Source organism: Mandrillus leucophaeus, unplaced genomic scaffold (genome assembly GCF_000951045.1).
Source record: "Mandrillus leucophaeus isolate KB7577 unplaced genomic scaffold, Mleu.le_1.0 Scaffold6, whole genome shotgun sequence".
In the NCBI taxonomy this organism is placed as follows: domain Eukaryota; kingdom Metazoa; phylum Chordata; class Mammalia; order Primates; family Cercopithecidae; genus Mandrillus; species Mandrillus leucophaeus.
In genome coordinates this window covers 3021593-3047904 of record NW_012106474.1, presented here as the reverse complement: position 1 = coordinate 3047904, position 26312 = coordinate 3021593, and the positions used below count along the sequence as shown (strand labels likewise).

At 45.9% G+C, this 26312-nt stretch overlaps 1 protein-coding gene across 1 annotated transcript in view; it reads left to right on the top strand.

The window, feature by feature from the left end:
• SMOC2 (SPARC related modular calcium binding 2) overlaps positions 1-26312 on the top strand; it is a 255415-nt gene that overhangs the window by 49801 nt on the left and 179302 nt on the right. The window contains exon 2 of the mRNA XM_011999604.1: positions 24206-24377. Coding sequence (XP_011854994.1) covers positions 24206-24377 — 172 coding nt within the window. The remainder of the gene's footprint in view (positions 1-24205; positions 24378-26312) is intronic.

The following is a 26312-nucleotide window of genomic DNA, read 5'->3' as shown; positions in this document are numbered from 1 at the left end:
AGATGTGTGGTATTATTTCTGAGGGTTCTGTTCTGTTCCACTGATTTATATCTCTGTTTTGGTACAGTATTGTTAAGGTGTCCATACTACTCAAAGACACATACAGATTTAACTCAATCCCTATCAAAATTCCAAAAACATTTTCTGTATAAATAGCAAAATTCATCCTAAAATTCATGTGGAATGTCAAGGGACACTGACTAACCAAAATAATTTTTAAGAAGAACAAAACTGAGTACTCTCTCTTTGTGATTTGAAACCTCATTACAAAGCTACTGTAGTAAAACAGCATGGTATTAGCCTAAAGACAGATGTAGAGATCAACAGAATAGAATAGAGAGCCCAGAAATAAATCATCACATCTATGGGCAAATGATTTTTGACAAGAGTTCCAAGGCCATTCATTGGAAAGAGGACAGTCTTTTCAGCAAACGGCATGAGAAAACCGGATATCTACTTGCAAAAGAATGATACTGGACCTTTACCTAACATCAGATACAAGAATGAACTCCAAGTGGATTAATGACCTAACGGTAGACCTAAAACTGTAAACCTCCTGGATGAAAGCCGAGGACAATAGCTTCACACCATGAGATTTGGCAGCGACTTTGCGGATATGATGTCAAAGGCGCAGGCAACAAATGAAAAATGATACAAATTGGACTTTAAGAAAAATTCAAACATTTGTGCATCAGAAGACACTATCAACACAGTACAAAGGCATCCATGGAATGAGAGAAAATATTTGCAAATCATATATCTGACAAGGGATAAATACCCGGAACATACAGAGAACTCTTAAAATTTAACAAATCAAAGAAGATACCTGATTTTTAACTTATGTGAAGGATTTGAATGGACATTTTTTTTTTTAAAAAAAGATATACAAGTAGCCACTAACGACATGAAAACATGCTCAGAAAACATGCTCAGCATCATGGAGATGCACAGAAAAACTACAGTGAGGTGCCAACCCACACTCATTATAATAGCTACTGTTTTAAAAACAGAAAATAACAAATGTCAGCAAGGATGTGGAGAAATTGAAACATTTGTGCATCGTTGGTGGTAATATGCAACGGTAAAGCTGCTGTGGAAAACAGTATGGTTGTCTCTCAAAGAAATAAAAATAGGATTACTGCATGATCCAGCAATTCCACTTCTGATTATGTACCCAATAGAGCTGAAAGCAGGTTCTCAAAGAGATATTTGTATACACATTTTTATAGCAGCACTATTTACAATAATTAAAACATGGAAGTAACCCAAGAGGCCACCAGCAGATGAATAGATAAATGAAATGTGGTGTATATACATAAAAGGGAATATTATTCATCCTTAAAATGAAGAAAAATAATCCCGACACAGGCAGCAACGTGGATGAACCTTGAGGACATGATGCCAAGTGATAGAAGCCAGTCACAAAAAGGCAAACACTGTGTGATTCCACTTATGGAAGCTACTTAGAGTCAACAAAATCATAGAGACAAAGTAGAATCTGGTAGCCAGGGGCTGGGGAAGGGGAAATGGGGAGTGAGTGAGTGATGGGGACGGGGTTGAGCTTTACAGGTTGGCAGTGGTTCTGGAGACAGATGGCGGTGACAGTTGTACAACATGATGAATGTATTTAATATCACTTAACTATGCACTTAAAGATAGTTAAGATGGTAGATTTTATGTTATATGTCTTTTACCATAATACAAATAATTGAAAAAAAAAACAGTGAAACAGCATTTCTTATACACTGGAATTAAAAAGTCAGAAAATAGCAAGTATTGACAAGGATATGGAAAAACCCGCATATAGTTCGGAGAGAAATGTAAAATTGTTCAACTGCTTTGGAAAACAGTTTTCCAAAGTTTAATCAGAGTTCTCTCATGAACCAGTAATTCCTTTGCTAGGTGTATACCAAAAGAATTGAAAGCAAAAGTCCTCAAAAAACACATACACAAATGTTCATAGCAACATTATTCATAGCAGCCAAAAGGTGGAATCAACATGAATATTCACCAGCCAGTGAATGAATAAGTAAAATGCGGCCTATTCACACAATGGAATGTTATTTGACTATAAAAAGAATGAAGTGTTGATACACACTACAACAAGGATGAACCTCAGAAACATTATACTGAAAGTAGTTAGTCACAAAAGACCTCATATCATGAGGCGTTATATAAAATGCCCAGAATAGGCAAATCTATAGAGAAAGAAAGCAGATTAGTCATTTACTAGGGCTGAGGAGGTTGTGCAGAGATAGGGGTTGTGACTGCTAATAGCTGTGTTTTATTGGGGGGGAGAGATGATGAAAATATTTTAATATTGATTGTGCTAATAGCATTGTGGAACTCTGTGAATAAACTTAAAACATCGAATTGTACAATTTGAATGCATGAATTCTATGATAGGGGAATTGTATCTCAATATGCATGGATTAGTAATAAATTTCTAAAGTCTCCCTGATAGGTTCCTATGACTTCATCAAATTCAAAAGTATTCCATCTAATAGATTTATTTTGTAATGTTATGAGCAATTCCAAACATTTAACTGAGTCACAGAAAATGACGAGAAATAGGGGCAAGGGTTATGCAACTCCTTCCTCTTCTGCTTCTGTTTTGCACCGGTATGTGCCGTTCCTACGGCTCCTGTGTATGGTATCATAATAATTTATCTTCTCTACTTCTTACTGTGGGGACCGTTTGTCTTAGTGTCCCTGGCTCAGCATGGTTTCTGGCTCACTTAATGTCAGTGGAACAAATATGAGTGAGTAAAGGAGTTACATAGATATATAACATTGTTCCTCAAATCACTGAATACAAAATCTAGTGGCAGAACTGGAAAAGAAAATGCTAGATGTCTACATTCTCAAGGCAGCACTTTGTCCATCCAACAGCCTTGTAGACTGAGTACTCACATCGTTTCCTTCTCTGCACACTCTGCACTGCTTAATGGAAGCTTTTCACTCCAGCATTTGCAAAGGACCCACATATTTCCTTGTGCAATTGAATACAAGAGAGAAAAGAGAAATAAAAATTATGAAAGAACTGCACTGTGTCTTCTCTTTGCTACTTCTTCCCAAAAATTTGTAGTAAGCCATGCAGCAGAGATGGGAAGTTTGATTTGGCATCTTCTTACATGGAAGAGAGCTGCTCTTTATCACATTAATTTTGGAGTTGGCTCCTATGGCCTCCCTTCCCCAAGCCAGCAGTGGCTGTGAGCACATCCAAACCGACTGATTGACCAAAGGATCAGAACTTTTGGAGGCTGATGATATGAAAACCTATCTGGCTTATTCTGTTTGTTCATATTCTTTCGTGGTTCTATGGCATTTTACTATATATATATATATTTTAGTTCCAACTCTCTGCTATCCAAATCCGTGTCTTCTGACTTTTCATTACCAAGTAAAAGTCCAGGGTAAGACCTTAGCCTCCATAGGGTTGCCACTTCTTGGAAGAAAATCATAAACCAACACATGAGTTATCTTACACCAAGGGCTGGGCAGTGTGCAGAGAGACGTACTCCGTCCCCTCACTCATTAGAAGGTCCTTTGCAACCTTTTGGTGTAACGATGTCTGGCCAGGGAACTGCAGATAATGCAAGAATTAAGTGACACGGCCCTCGCTGGCCTCTGGGCTCCTATCCCAGCCTCTCCTCTGCCCGGCGGCCACCTCAGCACTCAAACATCCCCCTGGTTCTTGTTGCTGGTTGCTCTGAAACCTTGGGTCCCAGACAAATCTATTTCCCAGGCAAAGCTACACCTCCACAGGGCCCCTTAAAATTCTATTTTCCCCAGTGTTCTGATCTCAGCTGCAGATGGGGAAAGCTCCAACTTAAATGAACTTACAGTGGACAGGAGCGGCTGATATTTGGCTTATGAATTAGTCAGCTTGATTGACTACTCCTCAGGGTGATGGGCAAGGCAGTCTTTATTTCCTTTATTTCAGAATATAAGAGATGCTATGCCAACAATATTTGGGAATTGCTACTGTATGGTGCATTTTAGTATTTATTGAGCTATCTCATGCACTGAAAATTATCATATGTAGGAAAGAATTAAATATTGACTTAATTAAAAAATTACCTTTTTTCTTTTTTTGAGAAGGATCTCACTCTGTTGCCCAGGTGCTGGAGTGCAGTGTGCAATCTTGACTCACTGCAACCTCCGTCTCCCAGATTCAAGCAATTCTTCTGCCTCAGCCTCCCAAGTAGCTAGGATTACAGGCACCCCACCACGCCCGGCTAATTTTTGTGTTTTTAGTAGAGACAGGGCTTCACCATGTTGGCCAGGGTGGTCTCAGACTCCTGACTTCAGGGCATCCACCCACCACAGCCTCCCAAAGTACTGGGATTACAGGCATGAGCCACTGTGCCTGGCCGAAAATTACCTTTGATTAAAAAACACACATGGCACACAATCTGTACATCGATGTAGTTCTCCTTTAAAGTTTTTTTTTTTTTCTTTTTGCAATTTACATGCATATTTTATATGTAACGCAGTAAAATGCTATAATCATTCTGATTGGGGAATTTTATGTGCCAGCATAGTTTATTAGTAATGGTGATTTCCAGAGTAATATTTGAGGAGGGTGACCAGCAGTGTGTGCAGGATTTTACTGCTTTTCTCTCCTACTATAGAGCAAGGCGATACATCTGCAATAGTTCCTAGGGCTGCCATATCACAGCACCGCAAATGTGTAGCTTAAAACAACAGAAATTTATGCTTTCCCAGTTCGGGAGGCCAGCAGTCCAAAATCTGGGCCATTGCAGACCTGCACTCTGGGTAAAATCCCACTGGTCTCCTTTGGCTCCTGGTGTCTCCGGCACTCCTTGGCATTCCCAGCTTGCAGACGCAGCTGTCTGCTCCCACGGCCGCTTCCCGCCATGTCTTCACACTGTCTTCCCTCTCTTCCCTCTGTGCACGTCTGTGTCTGTTTTCTCTTCTTATGAGGGTGCCAGTTGCATGAGTTTGCTAAACTGCTGTAACAACGTACCCAAACTGGGTGGCTCAGACAGAAACTCACTCAGTTCTGGAGGTTGGAGGTGTGAGATTGGGTGTCACAGGGCAGCTCCTCCTGGGGCTGTGAAGAGCACCTGTTTCTGGCCTCTCCCCACTCCTGGCAATCTGTGGGGTGCATCCATGTGCTGAAAGCCAGGGCACTGTGGGTGGGAGGGGGCGTGGAAATCCTAGACTCCTGGATGTTTTCGCAGGAGGCAGATCAGGACCCAGGTTCTCAACCGAATCATCTGGGTCCCCTTGGATCACACTGTGTTTAGAGTGAAATATATTGAATCACCTGGGTCCCTTGGATCACACTCTGTTTTAGAGTGAAATATATCAAATCATCTGGGTCCGTTTGGATCACACTGTGTTTAGAGTGAAATATATCAGAGAGGAAGACAGAGACCCTCCGGCAATCATTCTTCCTTTGAAGGCCATGGTATTCTTGTGTCTCGTCAAGGCGCGCCACATACAAGGCATTGTCACACCAGGTGGGCTCCGGAGGGGACTCTTCACTGGGCAGATGACTCTCACTCACCCCCCGATGGCCTGCACGCCCACCCATCTTCAAGTTCACAGTGGCCACTCGGAAGCAAAGTGGTGTGCCGAGTGAGATTTCAGGATTTAGCCTTGGTGGGATCTTAGAAATCGCTCCATGCAAACCCCTAGGTTTATCAGTGGATAGAGGGGTAAAATTGAGGTTTTAAAAATGTCATGTGGACCCCTTGGGTGTTTTGAGACAGCAGGTCAGTGCACCCGCCATGATGCCTGGGCTCAGGGCTCCCTGGAAGAACCGTGGCATCTCTTGGGATATCTCCTGTCTTCAGCGCCCTCCATCCTGACCACACGCTCACTGTGGCTGAGTCTGGGCTGAGGCTGCATTTGTGATTTGGATTCCCGCTCAGCACTGAGTAGGGCAGCAGGTGGAGGTGAGCCCTCTGTTGCTGCTCAGGTATGCCCATGCATGACTTGAGACACGGCAGGGCAGCTGCGGGCAGCAGGGGCGGCTGGTTTCTCTCATTAAAAGGTGACCCTGTAACACTCTGGAGAGGTCATTCCTGATGGCAGGAAATATTTCTGCATCGTCTTGTGCAAATCACTGCACATACTGCCCCGGACGGCCTTGCTATCATGCACCTGAGTAATGCAGTGTTTTTTATCTTGGTCTTGTGGAAGCTGGAGAATTTGAATTGTGAGGATGCAAGACACAGGTGATGCTGAACAGACATCAACTTTGTTTTTATTAAAATCACAAGTTAACTCTCGCGGGTGAAATTTTGGATGCTAAGAGAATGCGAAGATGTTAGTTTCCATAACATCCGAATCGTGGGATGAGAGTCAAGAGAAGAATTAGGAAAGGAGGTCTCCAAGACCTCATGGCAGTCTGAGAAGTTTCTGGTGGCTGGAAGGTGAAGGCTGCTTGGTTTCATGGTGATGTCACCCGTGGAGCATCTTTTAAAATAAGTATTTGGGATCAATTTAGCTGTAAGATCCTTGTGGGTAACTCCCACCAGTCAGCCGGAGCTTCCTGTGCATATCAAACATCAAAAACATTTTTGATAATAACAATAAAATATTTAATACAAATTTAAACCAAAACATTAATTTGATACTCTATTGAAAATATCTGCATGAGCTGTGGGAATGTGTCTAATCTTGTCAGACACAGATACAGAAGAGTCATTGAGTTTACTTAATTGTGATTTTATTTTGTTATTTTTAAAGAGATTGCTTGTTGGCCGTATTATATGTTAAAATTAAGCGGGAACCTTAACTACAGAAATTATAAACCCCGCGGAGAGTGAACTGTGCTGTTCAGCATGTGAAGTTCCCTCTGGAGTGAGTCTAGGTGTTGCTAACTACGGTGAAATATTATTTTTAACCATTTTCCAGCCACCCACACATTCTCCGCCGTTCTTCTTTTTGATAAGCTTCATTTTCTCACTTTAGAAGGAAGTCTCCTAATACTGAATTTCTTTGAACACGGCTCAGTCTTACTGGTCCGCATCTGGCATTACTAATGTGCTTAATTAAACAAAATAATGTCTCCCCGATTTTTTATTCATGGAAGAGAAATTACAGGTTGTATCTGGAGGGAATATTTCTCTTGAAAGCAAAAATACAGGACTTTCCTGTCTAAATGAGAAAAGTCAGTTTTATTTAAAATGGAAGTTTCAGTTTCTCAAGCACATGAGAATACCGTTGGCTGGCCCCATCCTCTCCAAGATACAAAGCACACACGCACATGCATGATGGCCATTTTTAATCCACAAGATGTCCACCTACCTTTCCATAGCTTTCAGTTCACCTTCTATTTTCAAAGCAAGAACTATACAAACATGAAGGAAGCTCTGCCACCTCTCAGCTCGCTAGTCCTAGGCTAAGGGACAAATTCGCACAACAATGGGTTGATCAAATCTGACTAATCTCAACTTGACAGTCACAGGTGTCACTCAAAACCAACCACAGTCCAGTGCTGGGGTGAAAAAGTGTGGCGGAAAACATACACATGAGCATCTGTCATGAATTCCATAGTTATTACCACAAGATTAAATAAACAGCATTGCCGTGCGAGGCAGGTTTCTCTAAACTGACTTTTCTTTCAGTCTCAAGATGATGTGACCTATGAGGCTGCTGACATTTTAGAGAGAGCACTGTCTCACAGGACAAAATGTGGACGGTGACCAGAGGCACATACCTGTCCTGACACCCTCTCACCACCACAAAATAATTTGTCACTCTGGGCAAGATGTTGCGTCTCTCTGGCTTTAAAATTGCCGTCTACGGAGTAAGGAAATGTGCCTTCTTTTCCTTGTGTGGTAGGTTTGTTAGGATCAAACGGGATCTGGGTTTCAGCATCACCGCATGACATCATAAGGCTGACTGTCCTTGAGCTCTCCATACACTGAAGGTAGCCTCAAAGGAAGAGTTCACAAATTTGAATGAAGACTAAATTGTTGGAATGTTTAGATGTGCTCAAAAGTGATTTTTTTTTTTTTTTGGAGACAGAGTCTTACTCTGTCGCCCATGCTGGAGTGCAGTGGCAGGATCTCAGTTCACTGCAACCTCCGCCTCCTGGGTTCAAGCAATTCTCCTGTCTTAGCATCCTGAGTAGCTGGGACTACAGGCGCATGCCACCACACCTGGTTAATTTTTGTATTTTTAGTAGAGACGAGGTTTCACCATATTGGTCAGGCTGGTCTCGAACTCCTGATCTCAGGTGATCCACCCACCTCGGCCTCCCAAAGTGCTGATATTACAGGTGTGAGCTACCGCACCCGGCCTCAAAAGTGATTTATTTAAAGAACTGACTTAAACATTGATCTGCCTAAGTATGGATTTGTTAAAAACTTAATTCCTGTTCCTTCATAATCTTACCTTGTACAAGATCTTCTGCAGCTTTGCATGATGATGAAAGCAAATGTTTTGTGAATGATGTGTAGGTGGCAAAGTAGGTGACCAGTTTCCAGAGGCAAAGGAAAACTGTTACTGTTCAGAAAATGATGTTCAAAGTACAAAGGCCAAGGCATCTTCAGAATGGAAACCACTGTGATAAGATCTGGCTGTCTAATAGTCTTGCAACTTAAAGTTATATTAATTTGATATATTAGTATCAACACTTTAGGGATATTAAATCCTAAGTAGTTAAAATTAGCTTTTGACAAACAAGTTGACATTGTAGACCTGATTTTATTTTTCAAAAAAGTGTATAAATGCTAGTTTTTCTTTTCTTAGTTAAATGACAGAGAGCCAAGAAAATCAATTTCATCTGAATATTTATTTCACCAGACATATGTAGTTTCTAACCGTCTTTATTGTTTCTATTTTAATTGGTTCTTGCTATTCAGTGTCTGCCAAGAATAACTTCCAGAAGAGCTGCTCTTCAAAAAACAAAATTAGATTCTATGTGGTAGCCACCTTTCATAAGTGCGTTTGGTAACCTTAAAATATTATGAGTGTGGGATCATTCCGATGCCATTGGAACGACCCTAAATTAAAGTCTTGTCTCTGTTTCCATCATAAACCTCATTGTTTTCTTGGTTTGACATTATTCCAGGCATATTGGTCCGAATCTTGGCAAGTGTATCAGATGGTTATTCCAGATGTTACTAAGAGCAGTTTTCCTTCTACACACTCTGAGTGCAAGCATTCTTTATGACATGGCGAAGTATTTGGTCTGGGCTCAGGTAGCTCAGTGGTAGGGCAGGCATGTGATAAGCTGGTCTCTTTAGGTTTTAGCAGACATGCACCTAATGCACTCTCAGCCAGCAAATGCGTGAAAAATGTGAATACTTGGCCTCTCTTCTTCCTTCTTCTCATTTTCTGAATTTAACACCTAGATAGACGTTTTCTTGGCTTTAGCTGAAACACTTTACTAGGGTTAAAATGCCCATCAGAATCTTTTTGGATAAATGAACACACAGAAAATGTTTTCTTCTATGCATTTTTGCAGCCAACAAGATAGGGGATCACTTCCTAAGTGCATTGAAAATGAGTGGGCCGTGCCCCTTGACTTACTCTGCTTAGAGCGTCACTGATTTCCTGGGAAGCCTAAGACTTGGAGGAGATGTGAATGGAGAAATGCAGCTCTCCTCACACTGGGGTTTTGCGATTCTTTCCCAAAGGGCTGGGAGTGAGAGTGAGCCCTGGGCTGGAGCAGCTGAAGGGCAAGGGAGGTGGCTGGGAAGGGCGGGCACCACTTTGCTTCCAGCTGCTGGGATGGAATCATAGCCTGGTCTAAGTGCACTGGGCCTGGGAGGCCTGGGATGGACCATCCTGGCGGAAGCCTCGCTCTACCTGCAGTTCCGGGGGAACAGGGAACCTCCCTTGGGCCGGGGTGTGCTCACCTCACTGGGCCTTGCCCCTTCCCTCATGCTTGCATCCTCCAGGCCCCGCCCCGGCACCTTCCTGAAACCCGCAGGGAGCCTGCTCACACCATGACCCTTCTCAGAGGGTCTAAGGTAAGAGCAAAGCAGGGTGGGATCAGGACACAGACACCTCCTGGCTCAGAGTGGTCCTGGGAAAGCCATGCTCCTGCGCCCTACGTGGGCTCCTGCACACCGGGCTTTGTCTTGCTCTGAGTGAATCAGAAAGGAGGGACCTGCAGCCCAGGGAAAGGCTTCTTGTGGCCCAGGTGTAGGTCCCTCTGCGGGTCCAGCCCCCTCTAACCGAGGCAAAGCCCACCATGGCAGGTGGATCTTCGTCACTGCCTCTCTCGGCCACTGGCTGATGCCAGCCAGGGTGACCTTGTCCGCGGCTCCCAGTGCCCACTGCTGGGGTCGCTTCCAGAGCTCCAACATTTTCCTTGGAAACCTGAGTTTTAAATTCTCTTTGTCACACTTAATTGTTCTGTAAAATACAGATCGTAGATGTGGGATGCTGTGAGCAGCTCCCGAACAATAAATGAGTGTGTGTTTACTGTGGCGACAGCCCTGAAATTCGCAGTGCCCAGGACGCGTTTGGTGAAACTTTAAAGAAAGCCCAGGTGACACTCCTAGGGAGCAGGGCTCCGCAAACCCCTCAGGCCTGCGCCTTCCACCCCCACACTGCCTGCCCATTGGCTGCAGGACACAGGTGTGACCCGGGTCACAGGGCTCTGCTAGCTCACAGCTTCACCCCCCTGTGCGGTTCCCCATGGTGGCCTCACCCACCAGCAGGGTTCACCCTGGGGGCTCCACCCACCTGCTTGGTTCCCCATGGTGACTTCACCCACCTACAGGGTTCACCCTGGGGGCTCCACCCACCTGTGCAGCTCCCCATGGTGGCTTCACCCATTGGCACGGTTCACCCACCCACGCGGCTCGCCCTGCCCTCCTTGGCCTCCTCACTGATGAGCGGTCAGGGCCAGGCGGACCTGGGAGCTCACACCTCAAAGCCTATGGGTGCCCTGCGTGCATTTCCTCTCCCTCACCGCCTCCTTGCTCTTTTCTATTAATGTCTAAAATACCTTTGAAGTCCCTGGAAATCTTCGGTACTCCCTTCACAAAAGTCTCCAAGCTTCTCATCCTCCTGTAATTAAGGTGTTTCTATTTTCTCTATAATTAAGTGTGATTTTCAAGACACTTTTCTTAAGTTACTCTGCTTGGTATTCAGGATTGGTTCGATTGGTCACAGAGCCAGGGAGCTTGTTTGTTTCTTGGGCATTCTGTGGAAAACGCTGGGGTGTGGGGAGCCAGGGTGGGGAGTGCTTGCCCTGCCGTCCCTGTTTCTAGATAACACCGTCTGGAAGAGCTGTCTGCAGTGATGGAAATGATTTATGAGCTGCCTTGTCTCGGACAGCAGCCGCTAGCACAGGAGGCCATGAGGACTCAACACATAGCAAATGAGTGGCTGGCTTCAGATTTTACTGTATTTTAGTTAATTTAAAGGTGAATAAAGGCTCATGGTTTGTGTGTTGGACTGTCCAAGCCTGGAGGAAGCCTACCCGTGCTGGGAGGTGACGGTGGAGTTGCAGATGGGACCAATCGCCTGTCGACCCAGCCCTCAAGAGCTCCTTTCTTTCTGAGAGGTTTCTTCCTCGGCCGGCACCTGGACAGGGCTGCGGTCCGAGAGGTGTCGGGTGAAGGACCGCAGGAGGCAGTGGCGAGGGCCCCCACCCTGGGGCCTCCTGAGCCCTCCCCTGCCCATCTCCGAGATTTCACTGTGCACCTCAGCATGGGGACCCTTCTGAGTGGGGTGTGACGACGTTTCAGCTGTTCCATTTCAGAGGACTGTGGGGAGAATTCTCTTGGAAGGATTCCATGTCTGGGCTATCGCATAGAGTAAACAAAGGCTGTCAAAAATTCAAAGAATCTGTTTTAATGCGTGACCCAAGGTGAGAGGGGAACAGGAGCCTGACCGGAGCCCCCACTGCCTCTCCTCCAGGCGAGGTGAAGATGCGGCCCCAGCAAGCATGGGGAAGGCTGGGCAGAGGGCTAGAGGGGGCTCTGTGGCCCAGGCCCGGCCCCTTCCTCTCAAAGCCTGTGAGTGTAAAGCTATGCTATGCAAGAGCCCTGGGGCTGCGGTCCTGGGGAAAGAAGGCCCAGCCCTGGCCCTGTGGTTAAAGGTCTTGGTTGGAGTGGAGGGCAGGGGCCTGGGCCCCAGGCCCGTGGCTGGGTTCTCCTTCCTTTGCAGAGGAGCCAGGTGACCGCTGGGAGCGTCAGCTCTTCGTGGTCGAATGAGGTGCCTGGGCTGGCATCTTCGTGTGTTCATGCGTGACCCTGTGAGCAGCTCCATTTAGCCTCCAGCCCTGACAACATCCCTTCCAAAGGGGATGGCCTCTGAACCTGCCCCCAGGTGTGGGCAAAGGGGATCCAGCTCTTTTTATTACAGAGAAAAGAATTCACCCTTCCTTTCACAGGTATCTGTGGCCTTCGTGGCATGTGGTGGTGAATGGGGATGGTGGTGGGGGCCTTCTTGAGCGCCCTCTCTCCTCCAGGGACCCTCCTGTCCGCCTGGGCAATGAGCGTGCAGATCCCTCAGTGACGGGGGAAGCAGGTTCCCAGGAGTCCTGAGTGGAAGCAAGAGGCCTGCCCCAGGAACGTACTGTTCTCTGGACATGCACTGACAAATGCCCGTTAGGAGCCCATGGTCTCGTCAGGAAAACCTGGCTCAGATGAAGTGAGAGGCTAACTCGGTCTTCCGGTCGTTCAGTCGTGGCCAGCATTGGCAGCTAAGCATTCTTAGTTTTGAGATCTCCCTACATCCACGTTTTGCCCCCCACAAAGCAAAATAAATGGACACAGTCAGAACTGTGATGATGGGAGCTGCTGAAGGGCTGTGGGTGACATTTAGAATAAACTGAGGTCTCACTGCCTTTAGATAGAGACACAGGGCTGGAGGCTGCCTGGACTTTATGCAGAGATCAGAGGCCCCTGACTTACATGCTGGATCACATTGTCACACTGACCTTTACACGCTGGGCCATTTTGTTGTACTTGTACCCGTGGGACTGCACGGCTGCTGCCCATTCCTTTCACGGGGAGCCGTTTCTCTTCACCAGGATGAGTGGGAGACAGGTGATCTGTGGAGCTGCCTCTCGGACATGTTGTTTCCAGCAAGGATCTGCCTTTTATGTTTCCTATTTTAAATCCTTCAGTTATGCCTCTCAGTGGAAATGATTTCACCGAATAACACAGTCTCCACTGAGGTTTGGCGAAGAAACAAATTATCTGGTATCTCGGCGTTTGGATGCATTTCCCTGGCTTTCCAGGTTCCTCTCATATTCTCTAACATGTATTTTAGTGTAATTTGCTCTAAATGCTTTGAAATGAGCAAGAGCCTCAGAAAAGAAACTCTGGCTGAATGCCTTTGAAAATGTCATTTCATCAGCAAATGCATTCGCTATTCCAGGGAAACCTAAGGACAGAGAGGGAAAGAGTGGCTGTCTGTTGGGTAGTTTAGCTGTTCCAGAAAATGTCAAGGCTATCAGGGAATTTGTGAATTATATACTGTAATGAAAACAGAGCTAGTTCTTCAATAAAAGAGGTCGGGTCATTGGGGTTGTCTGTGTCATTGGAATGGTAGGGAAGCCATTCTTTTCTGATCGCCCTTCCTGCTGCGGGCTGAGTGGTCAGAGAGCCGCAACATGTGACCGTGTTTTGTGAGGACTGCCAGGGCCCATAGCCTGTCTCATAGCTTGTCTACTACACATGGAAACCCCAGGTTCTCCCAGCCCTACGAGTCAGAGTCTGGGGGGACGGCAAGGGCTCATAGCCTGTCTACTATACACAGAAACCCTGGGTTCTCCCAGCCCTACGAGTCAGTCTCTGGGGTGGAGATGGGAGTCCACTGCCTGGGAGGCGGTGCTGCACGCTGCCACTGAGAGCCACTGTGATTCCGGGTGCTGTTGGGCATGTGGGAATCACAGTCCAACTCGTGCTTCATACTTATTTTCATGGTTGATTTGTACTTTTATTTTCAGACACTTCTCATTTAACCTCTGTAATCTTGTCACTGGCTAATCACTCTCCAGGTAGCATGTTTGCTTTTGCTGTCGGTAAAGGTTGGAGTTTATCTGCTCTTTTGTGAGTTGCAGCCCAGAGACCGATGAGCTGTACATGAGCTCTGAAGTGTGCCGCAGATGGGGCAGTGATGAGAGTCAGACCTTCAGGTTAGAAGTCAGATCTGTTTTTTCCCTGTACGTCTACAGCGGAGAAATCCAACTGTGTATCGCCTCCCAAAGTTTTAACTGTCTTCTACGTGTGAAGGAAGTAAGTTTATGTATTTCCATTGTGTATGTTTTTATGTTAATTGGAAACTACTCCTTTATAGCCAGTTATCATGTAAGTTTTCCACTGGGAACCCGTGAGGAGCTACACATTTCATTTTTTTAACCAGAACCAATAGGGGACTGTGGAGCAGACTGGGCCCTGGGGTCCCACGCTGACCAGCAGTGCAGTCAGGAAGGAGTGAGTTAATTAATCACTCTGTTTCCACATTGTTATCTGCACAATTGGACTAATGATAGCATTTAATACAGAAGATGGTTAGGTTAAAGGTACTAATGCAGTAAAGTGTTTAGAACAATGCCTTGCCCAGGTGCTCAGTGTTCAAGCTGTGAGCAGGGAAAAAGGCTAACAGAGATGAAGTCCATGTCAGGTGTGGTGGCTCATGCCTGTAATCCCAGCACTTTGGGAGGCCAAGGCAAGTGGATCACATCTGAGCTCAGGAGTTCGAGACCAGCCTGGGCAACATTGCAAAACCCTGTCTCTATCCAAAAATACAAAAATTAGCTGAGCGTGGTGGCACCTGTAGTCCCACAGCAACTCGGGAGGCTGAGACAGGAGAATCACTTGAACCCGGGAGGCAGAGGTTGCAGTGAGCCCAGATTGCCCCACTGCACTCCAGCCCAGGTGACAGAGTGAAATTCTGTCTCAAAAAAAAAAAAAAAAGAAGAAGAAAGAAAGAAAAAGAAAAGAGAGATGACGTCCAAAGAGGGTAGAGCCAGAGAAGGGGAGACTGAAGTAGGAGGGAGGGAACTCTGAATGCTGGAGGTGTTTTGTACTTGGCGTTCGCGGGCCTCCTGTTGACTTGGGTGGAAGGACGGCGTTCACGCGTGGCACCCGACAGGGTCCCTCACGGAGGTGTTCCAGGGTCTCCGCATGGTCAGGCCCTGTGCTCTTGCACTCATTTTCTCGAACACCTTCTCTCCGCCCTGCTACTTGCCCCAGTGATTCTGTAGGGACCCTGGGTGGCTACGCGAATATGGCTCTGAAGACAACACTCTTCACTGAGCCTCAGTGCTGGCCAGACACTGCTGGACTCTGAGGCCATGTGGGTGCACAAGCGTCTCTGTCCCCAAGGAGATACCGTCCGTGGGCTCAGGAGCACTGGACTTAGAGTCCGTGCCTGTGCATTCCGCATCTACAAGGTTACTGCTTCACAGTGGCGGCTGAGGACGCACACGAGTGCTTCGCACTCATCCAGGGGTGTCTTGATCCTCACCAAGAACCTGGATAAGAAACACTTTTGTAGCTAGAGCAATGAGGATGGTTCCTGAGGCTGCATGAACCTCCTGGAAACACTTTTAAGTGACCGAAAGCATGACAAGACTCTCCGATGGAGCGGACATTGCTTACGAGAGGGCAAGTTCAGCTGTGTTAGTGTTTCCTAGGGGACTTGCAGAATCTACCTTGTGCTTCTAGACACCTTTGACCCGTAAGAATTGTGGTAGGATGCTAAGCGTAATCTTTTGTTGTCGTTGCCAGAGATAATTATTGCATTAAGGTAACACCATCCTTATCATACATATCTTATTAGGAAGAATTTTAGAATAACAGAGTTCCTACTGAATCTCAATTAAACCTAGATTGGAACAATGAATAACCTAAGAGATTTCTTAAATAATCTCAAAAATTACCAACAAGCGGCAAAAATATCCATTTTCGTCATTGAAATTAACACGGATGTGGAGACAGGGAAAGACAATAAATAGAAAATAAATGTTTTGGAAAAGGAGAAGAGAGTTGCAGAGCAAGAAGTACAGTAAAGCATTGTCCGTCCCTCGCTGCGGGCCAGGAATCTGCATTGTCTGTTCTCACTGTGGGGCCAGAAACCTGCATTGTCCGTCCCTCGCTGCGGGCCAGGAATCTGCATTGTCTGTTCTCACTGTGGGGCCAGAAACCTGCATTGTCCGTCCCTCGCTGTGGGGCCCGGAACCTGAAGCCTACCCTGCAGAGCGTGAGGTGGGGGGAAGATGGAACCAAGAGCTCTAGGAAATCCTGGGTCAGGGGACCAAAAGCCAGTAAACCGTTGGTAAATACACTTATAAAAAGTTGCAGGTCTACTAAAAAAAAAAAAAAAACAAAGGCAGCGTGGTAAACAGAGAGAGAAACAACCACGGCCTCAGGTCTCCTGCTTTCCTCTGGGATCTCCGTACTCAACAATGTCACCCGGGGGTGGCTGGGATTCAGCCTCGCTTGGTTGTGTGTGCATCCTGAGAGGCCCGTCTTGGTTCCCCACAGAAGGTGGAAGTGTCTCCAGGTGTTTGGTCCTAAGAGGGGCTGCCTCACCCTGGCCACGTCCTCCTGCACATCCCTCGGGTCTTCCCGCTGGCTGCAGATACCTCGCTCTGGCAGCTCCGTCGCAGGGCTAAGCCCTCGCCCGCTTTCCTGCACCTGCCTCCATCTTTCCCAGGCTTCCCGGAGAAACCTGCTCTCTCTCTTGAACTTCTAATTTAGTTCCCTTTTTACTGCACACTTCTCATTTTCTCTTTGAAAATGATCACCAGCAGGAGGATCCCTTAGTGCTCACACACTAGAGTTGAAATGGCAAACATACCCTATATTCATTTAAATGGTAAATAAGCAGGACCTCTGCTCCAGGGCCTTCCTGCAAACAACATCTTCATATCTTTTCCCGACACTTTCTCGTGCACTGTCACATTTTGTTTTCACAATCATCTTTATGAAACAGTCATCATCGTTATCACCTCCCCTGGACAGGTGAAGAAACCAGAGCTCACATGGCTCCATACACGTCCCTGGTCACTTTGCTCTTCTACCCTCGCCAAGGTCAGCATGTTCCCTTTGACCACAGAGCCTTGCCAGCACAATGGCCCTCCGTGCCCTGCATCTGCCCACAGTTACCTTCTGCGTATGTATTGGGTTTGTGGCTGTAATCTGGTCATGCAGATTAAAACAAATTCATCCCATTCAATCGTTTGCTCTTGGTTTTTAAAGTCCTGTGGGTACCCAATAAATAGAACGAAAAGGCAAAAGGGGGTCAGGAATGCTGATGGGACCTGCATTATCACCACTGTCCTAACTCTCTGAGTTATTTCACTCAGACTCTTAAACTTACTAAGACAAGCTGCCTTCGAAAAGCTGATGCCCAGTGTCTCTGATTCACACCTCACTTACTTTTCAATTTAATTTAATTTATTGAATTAAAATGAGTTTAATTTTGAGAGGGAGTCTTGCTCTGTTGCCCAGGCTGGAGTGCAGTGGCACAATCTCGGCTCACTGCAACCTCCGCCTCCTGGGTTCAAGTGATTTTTCTGCCTCAGCCTCCTGAGTTGCTGGGATTATAAGTGTGTGCCACCACGACTGGCTAAGTTTTTGTATTTTTAGTAGAGATGGGGTTTCATTGTGTTAGCCAGGATGGTCTCGATCTCCTGACCTCGTGATCCGCCTGCCTTGGCCTCCCAAAGTGTTGGGATTACAGGTGTGAGCCACCGCACCCAGTCTATTTTTTTTTTTTTTTTTTTTTGAGACAAAATCTCACTCTTGTTGCCCAGGCTGGAGTGCAGTGGGGCAATCTGGGCTCACTGCAACCTCTGCCTCCTGGGTTCAAGTGATTCTCCTGCCTCAGCCTTCCATGTGACTGGATTACAGGCACCCACCACCATGCCCAACTAATTTTAGTATTTTTAGTAGAGATGAGGTTTTACCATGTTGGCCAGGCTGGTCTTGAACTCCTGACCTCAGGTGGTTTGCCTGCCTCGGCCTCCCAAAGTGCTGGGATTACAGGTGTGAGCCACCATGCCTGCCCACCTTGCTTGTTTTCTAAACAAGCAGAGAGCACTTACGTCACATCTCCACAGTGAGCTCCTCCTGGTGAGTCTCCGTGCTCCTGGAAGGCACCTCCGTCAGCAGGGCTGTGCTGAGGCTGGGAAGCAAATGCCCTCCCCACATGCTGGTTTTCTTCACGGTCCTCGTCCACATGTGGAAGAGCTTGTTATTTTATCCTCACAGCTACCTCAAAGGTGACAAGGTATTATTACTCTTATTTTCAGATTAGCAAATTGAGTCTCAGAGATTGCACAGGTGGAAAAATGCAGAACCAGCATTAACTCTCCCCTGTTGGTGCAGAGCCCAGTGGCACCACCAGATTGTGCTAGGAACGTGATGCCCTCTCAGTGTCCCACAGAGGCTGCAGTGGCCAGAATCCAGTGTTGATGCCCCCACACTGAGCGTCTGTGACTCAGTCTGGTGCATCAGGGAGGATCAAAAAAACGCACCACAAAATTGGTGAGATTCTGTGCGGAGTTTGTTCGTTGGCCTCACTGTGTCGTGGTGAGGACAGCACACGCCTCAGAATCCTCTGCCGGAGGGAGGAGCCCAGCACCTCTTCGTTTTCTGTTTGAACCTTGGTCTCCTCAGGTCCTCAGGTGAGGCCAGCGCGTTGATTTGAGAGGCACTGACCACCACGATGACACACGAGGCCTGCTTTCAGTGGCGTCCTTTCCGATTTGTTCCTACTGCTGGCCTTGACACATCCACTTGTATGGATTTGCCCTGGGATGCCAGCTCACACGGCTTCTCATCCAGCTTCTCTGGGTTCCTTAGATCAGCAGCCCCAACCTTTCTGGCATGAGGGACGTTCAGCAATTTTTCCATGAACCGGTGGGTGGGGGATGGTTTCCGGATGATTCAAGCGTGTTACATTTATTGTGCACTTTATTCCTATTGTTACATTGTAATATATAATGAAATAATTATGCTACTCATCATAATGTAAAATCAGTGGTAACCCTGAACTTGTTTTCTGGTAACTAGATGGTCCCAACCGGGGGGAGATGGGAGACAGTGAGAAATCATCAGGCATTAGATTCTCATAAGGACCGGCAACCTAAGACTCCTCACATGCACAGTTCACAATAGGGTTCACGCTGCTATGAGAATCTAATGGCACTGCTGATCTGACAGGAGGCGGAGCTCAGGGGGTAATGTGAGTGATGGGGAGTGGTTGTAAATACAGATGAATACAGGGTTGGGGACCTCTGCCTTAGATCATCTTTTAGGAAGCAGCAGATATCCCCCCAAATCGGCTTTGACCGATCTTCCCTCTGAGCCGCTCAGGCACCTGTGTTCTTCTTTATACAGCATGGTCATCATTTGTGGATGTACATTTCTGCCCTCTGGATTTTCAGCTTCATGAGGGCAGGCTCTTCTTCGAAATCGCATCCTCTGGTAGAATGCCTTTTACAGAGAGGGGTCACTTAATAACTATTTAATATGCTCCGTTCAAGCTGGGTCTGACTTTTGAGCTAACTGGAAACATGAGGCTTTATTCTGAAAGACTGGGAGCAAGAAGGCGAAGACAATGAAATAATGAAGTTAAGAGTTTCTAAAATACATATAAAGTGGTGCAACTAACTTCCACAGATGCCAGATGAATGAGTGAATGGAATGTCCATCTCTCAGATGCCAAATGAATGAGTGAACGAAATGTCCGTCTCTCAGATGCCAGATCTCTCAGATGCCAGATGAATGAGTGAATGAAATGTCTGTCGCTTAGATACTGGCTGAATGAGTGAATGAAATGTCCGTCTCTCAGATACTGGCTGAATGAGTGAATGGAATGTCCGGCTCTCGGATGCTGGATGAATGAGTGAATGGAATGTCCGGCTCTCGGATGCTGGATCTCTCGGATGCTGGATGAATGAGTGAATGGAATGTCCGGCTCTCGGATATGGAACGTCCATCTCTGGGAGAAAATGTCCCATGGAGAGTTGTATTTTCCTTTTATATTTAAGCTTCGCATTGCGGGCGCTGAAACGGGATTTCCATATTTGCATGGAAGATTTAGGTTCTCTGTTCTAAAAGAGTAGGACCCTGTTTTCTGCACCTGAGAAAGTCCAGGCTTTAAAATGGAGAAATGATTCTTTAAAACAGGCTTGAGTCTGTAACCACTCTCCCACCTGTCCCCAGTGACTTTCAGAGTTGTGCAGGCTCTCCAGGCACTGGGCTTTGTTGCCAGCGCTGTCCTGTCTTCTGTTCAATCTCATTTCTTCCTGTGTGCACCTCCCATTAAGAGAAAGCAAACACGTGGACACTATTTATTTTCTCTTGGCCTGTTATTTAGAAAGTGTGTGCTTTTGAGATTTTTTTTTTTTTTTTTTTTTTTTTTTTTTTTTTTTGAGACAAGGTCTCACTTGCCCAGGCTGGAGTGCACTGGTGCACAGTCATAGCTCACTGCAACCTCCAATTCCCTGGGCTCAGGTGATCCTCCCACCTCAGACTCCTAAGTAGCTGGGTCCACAGGTGCACATTTATTGTGCACTTTATTTTATTACACCACCACACCTGGCTAATTTCCCCCCACGCCTGATACAGACAGAGTCTTACTGTGTGGCCCAGGCTGGTCTCAAATCCCTGGCCTCAGCAGATCCTCCTGCCTTGGCCTCCCAAAGCTCTGGGATTATAGGTGTGAGCCACTGCGCCTGGCCTTGCAAATCTTACAGCTACAGAATTATGTATTTCAGAGGCAAAACTTCCTTAATGTCTTCTCATGCCATGCATTATCTCATATAGTCAGAGAAGTATTTAATCAATATTATAAGGAGAAATTTTAAACATGTTAAGATTTGAAAAGTGCTTTTACCTGTTTTGTAAATGGTTTTTGTTTTAATCTTTTTCTTCTGGCCCAAACCCAGTAATTTATTAAGAAGAAGCATAGACCATGACTTTAACCCATTGAATCTGTCTGACTGGTTTTCTAATGTGTGAGCTACTTGGTATCCACAAAGACACTTCGTGTGCCCTTCCCTCCCCCCACCCTTACACCTGGGCTCCTTGCACCTGTGCAAATAGCACTGCTTCGTGGAAATCAAAAGAAATAAAAAACCCCTGCAATTCTGAGTTTTCTTTTTAAAATAAAGTCACTCGATGTCCAATTGATTGCATTCTAAATTTAGCAAAGTACTTTTTATCTTGAATTAGTTTTAAGACTCTCAACCGAGTTCTTTTAACACATAGTGAATTCTTTGGAATAGGAATATTTATTTTTCTTGAATGGGCTGTTTATTAATGAACACAACTTAGTTAAAAGCTTACTTTCTTACATGCACTGTCTCCCGTGAAATTTAATTGCTATTAAACAGGAAGTAGGGGAGAAACATACGCATATCCTGTGTGTTCTCTTATTCCTGAGAAGTCATACTTCCATTTTTAGTTCTGCACCAGTAAATTATGGTCAAATTCCAAATGCCTGGATGCTGGGCGCTTTTATTTGAGAAAAAATGTCGAGGCTGTCTCTTTTCCTTTAGAGAAAATGATAATTACAGCGTCTTCCTAAGTCCTCAGCATCTCCTCACTTAGGGGTTCCGGAAATACATAGAGACCACCCCTTAAACATAAAAATGAACAGGATTTAGGTTATTCCATCTTTTCCTCTACAGTAGAAGACAGCTATGAATAGGGCGGGCCCCTGTGTGAAACGAAGGCACCTGGGGCTCCTCCGAACACACGGCAGGTTCACGTTTTCTTTCTGTTTTTTCCCCTCTTTCTTGGGTACAAAGCTGCGCTGCTCCAGCCAGCTGTGTGCTGCGAGAACGAGGCTGCCGAGATCCTGAAGTGCTGGGGGGCGAGGGGTGACTCCGAAGTATTTTATAAGATCCAGGCAGCATCTCAGCGGGTGGAGGAACTTCCCAAGGCACAGCACCCGAAGGCCGTGTCTCCCAGGAGCCGCCTGCCCCGGGGCGCCACCCACCGCTGGAAGAGCTTGGGCAGTGCGTGTTGGTGAAGTGAAAAACGTGGCTGAGACTCATCCGTGGCAGAATTCAACTGAATGTATTTGTGTGCCGGCTCTGCCCTCTTTAAGTAAAGCACACATTTTTGCAAAACCCTGAAAGGCAATGATCTGTTTTCACTTGCCTCTTAGCTAAAACAAACCTGAATCGTTTCAGCAGGTGAGCTTATTCTCAGGAAAATTAGAGCACGCTGTTTGAAACGGAACAAATGTGAAAAATAGCTCGCTCTGAGATGGCAAAGGCCCCGCCACCTCCGGGTGCTGCTCACCTGTCCCTTGGCTCCAGCCTTCATCCCCAAATCTGGGCAAGGCCACTGCCAAGTAGCTTTGTGAGCTCCAAAACACACAGGCTCACCTGTTCTTAGCCACACCTGCCGCTGTCACAGTCCTCAGGTCGGGAGCTCTGAGGACCCTGCCTGGATTTCTGGTGAGGTCTGGGGCTCCCCACAGGCCATCCCACCCCTACAGCGTCTTGTGTGCCCTCCCTGGCTTTGAGTCCAGCTTCGGCTTTTGGCTAATCTCTATTTTTAGGGTTTTTTTTTAATCACTGTGAAGGTTTAAAAAAATTGTATGTGTAACATTGGGCAAATTATTTAAAGTTGATAAATTTTCATTCAGGAAATCACAGGTTATGATTCCTTCCACTGCCCATCAAGGTCACCGTAGTTCCTGCAAAGTTTGGGTCAAGATTTATCTTCAAGATAGCACAGCACAGTTTTAAAAGAACTGAGACTTAACCCACAGTGGTGCTGACAGCTCTATGTGACAATAATATACAAGTGAGTGTAATTTCCACGGCCAGCCTTGCCGAGTTAGCTCCACTGACACAGCCCGCCTGGTAATCCACAGCACCGAGGGTTACAATGCTGATTAGCTGGGCAAAGCTAACCTTTAAACAGAGACAGTTGAGATGCAGACTTCAAGTCAGAAAGTTTCGTAGCTTCTCAAGGAATGCAGCATCCTGAGTTGGTGAATTTCTTTTTCCTCTCTCACTGGTAAAGGAGCATGCTGATGAGGGCCCCCCAGCTTCTGCTGAACCTCAACCCTATCTTCCTGCTGCTCAAACTGGAAGAGGGATTGGAGCAGCACTCTCTTAATCTCCACCAATATCGCTGGAAGAATAATGCCACATAGCCCCGCTCACGTGCACACCACACCCAGTGGGCCATGTACTACCGTAGCCTATGTTCTGCCAGCCACAGCTCTGCACGTTTCTTTCTTTCTTCTAGTTAATGTATTGTCTCTGCTCTGAATCAGGGAAAACACCCCCTGGGGCAGGTGATAGTCTGGGGACCAAAGGCCTCTGACAATCCCGTTTGTCCTGGAACACAGATGCTTCCTCAGGGTCACTTTGAGCTTCCCCTTGGTGTCTGGTGTTTCATCTGGCTGATGGAGGCCCGGACAGGACTAGTGGCCGGTCAGGAAGTGGCAGGACACTGATGACTTGTCCAAGGAAAACACGCGGGGCCAGCACGCCCAGATCAGAGGCTTCCCTGGGGTCCGGCGAGCTCTGAAGCGTGTGTCAGGCTGTAAAAGAGCAGGAGGGAGATCAGGGGCCTGGGGCTGCCGTGGGAACTGCAGGGCACACATGGCCATTAGGCGATGTCTATGGCCTGCAGAGAGTGTTCCTGTGCCTTAGGCATTTTCAGAGAAATACGCAAGCTTCCTCTCGGCCATGAGGTCACTCATTCATTCAACAAACATTTATTCAAAGAACAATAGTCCAAGTGAATGCAACCTAGTCCAGTTGAATGTAGAGTTCATCTGCATTTGGAGAATGTAGACGAAACTGTGTGGCACCATTTAAATCAGGAAGGATCCCCTCCCAGTTCCAGACAGTGGACATTCCTGATACTTGTCACTTCCAGAAGAATGGTAATAATGTGGTGAATGTGGAGGCAAGTTCGTCAGTGAATTCACAAATTAAAAGGAAAACATTGCTACTCAGACTTTTAGGGGTGAATCAGGCACATGTGCATCCCCTTCAAAGACCAACGATTCACATGTTGTTCTATGCCAGACGGCCGATGTTGATATAGAGAACGTCCAAATTAGCTAGGCTTTTGAAACAGACAGTGGCTAAAATGTTCAGACGTGCCCGTGATGCTTCTGGCAGGGGTGAGAACCGGGGGTGCGTTATCCCTCAAGCTTTTATTCCCTGACCGTGAAGTGGCCTGGGGCAGCCTTCTGTTTTCTGCTGCTCTGAAGAATGTGTCTTTAAATTTGTCTGGCTTCTTTTTTCTCCTTTAAGTTTTTGAGAGTCGATCAAGATAAAGACAAGGATTGTAGCTTGGACTGTGCGGGTTCGCCTCAGAAACCTCTCTGCGCATCTGACGGAAGGACCTTCCTTTCCCGTTGTGAATTTCAACGTGCCAAGTGCAAAGACCCCCAGCTAGAGATTGCGTATCGAGGAAACTGCAAAGGTGAGCTACTGTTTGATCATTCATCCAAAGATGGGGACATCCGTCATCAAAATGAATGCAAACATATTTTCATACTTGATAACTTTTTACGTTTACAAACTCGAGTTTATGTTGGCATTTTTTTCACAGCATGTAAGGAAGAAGAGTGATTTCTATGAATTTTAAGAGCAGAGTCTTTTTCTACTTATCTAATATTCTTTTCTTAGAATGCCTTATTCCATTGAATAAGGAAGAAATTTATCCAAATATTTCAGTTTTTTCCCCAAAGTCTTCTAAAATTATTCTCAATAAGATTTCTTCCTGATTCTTTCTCATTTTTCTTTTTAGCAAGTGGGATGTGTACAATAGCATGTATGCAGTTTTCAGTGATTTTTTGGTGTTGATTTTATACTCTCAATTTTCAGTTTTGCCAGTTTAAGAATTAGATGCAGGTTAAGAGTCTAATGCTTAGAGCCAAAGATTGAAATGCTTCCTACATCAATGAAGGGTTTGACTTAGCAAAAGATGCTGATATTTCAGAGTTATTTTCAGAAAGAGATTTACCTTCTTTGTCATATTATCTAGGAAAAAAGACCACAGAGACTAAAAGTGCCTTTGAGATGATGTTCTGCATCATCTGGCAATTAGCTTCAACAATCCTCTTAAATGAAACAAGACAGCAGCCACACTGCAAACCAGCACTATGAGTGCCGTGTCTAGACCCATGCTTACCCAGTTGTTGAATAAGCTTGTTCTTCCTTTCATAATGTAATATAATCCAGGTAAACAGATTTCAATTACTTCTGCAGACGACAAAGGCAGAATTTTGCCATGTTCTTTAGGCCTGAGAGTTCTTCCTACTGATGTTACGAAGACATTCCTGTACACAGTCACAAGGATGTTTCACTCAATGCCAGACCGCATGTCCAACAGTGGTCCCATAACGTTATAATGGAGCAGATATAGAAACCTGTTGGATGGCACTTGATATTGGCATTGAGATCAAGTAGGGGAAATGACTGATGTTCAGTAGTGATGCCGGGACATTCTGTTTTCCATATGGAAAGATAGGTATATCAATGAAGTTGTATATATCACGTAAATGTGTGTAAGTATACTCTATGATGTTCACACAATGATGAACTTGCCTAAAGGTGTGTATTAGTTTGTTCTTACACTGCTAATAAAGACATACCCAAGACCGGGATGTTTATAAGGAAAGGGGTTTAATTGACTCATAGTTCTGCACAGCTGGGGAGGCCTCAGGAAACTTACAGTAATGGTGGAAGGGGAAGCAAACACATCCTTCTTCACATGATGGTAGGAAGGAGAAGTGCTGAGCAAAAGAGGGAAGCCGCGTATAAAACCGTCAGATCTTGTGAGAACTCACTATCATGAGAACAGCATGTGGGAAGCCACCATGGGGGTCAAATTACCTCCTACCAGGTCCCTCCCATGACACGTGGGGAACTACAATTTAAGGTGAGATTTGGGTGGGGACACAGCCAAACTATATCAGGGTGATTTCTCAGAATTTATCCCTGTTATTAAGAAACACGTGACTTCACCCAGATTTAGTACTCTGAAAACAAGGAACAGCATGAACTACCTCTGGAGCCCTGGTCTTTGGCCGGTGGCAAACCCAGTCCCTGTGCATTTATCCGCCTGCAGTGTGCACAGAGTCCTGATTTAAAGGTCAGACTCCTCTCCACATGCACCTGTGGCTTTGCCCATGCCACATGGCTATTCATTCTCAAGGATTTTTTTTTCTGAAATTACAGTTTGTTCAAAGTCAGAGTAGTTCAGGACACAGCATTTAAAGGCTACACAAATGCCAAGTATGGGGCACGGTAGGTAGGCAGGTAGATTCTCCAGTAAGAGTCCCTGGGAAGATGATTTTATTATACATCTGAGGGCACAAGAGAGAATGGTGCTGTGGAGCTTAAAGTCCCATTC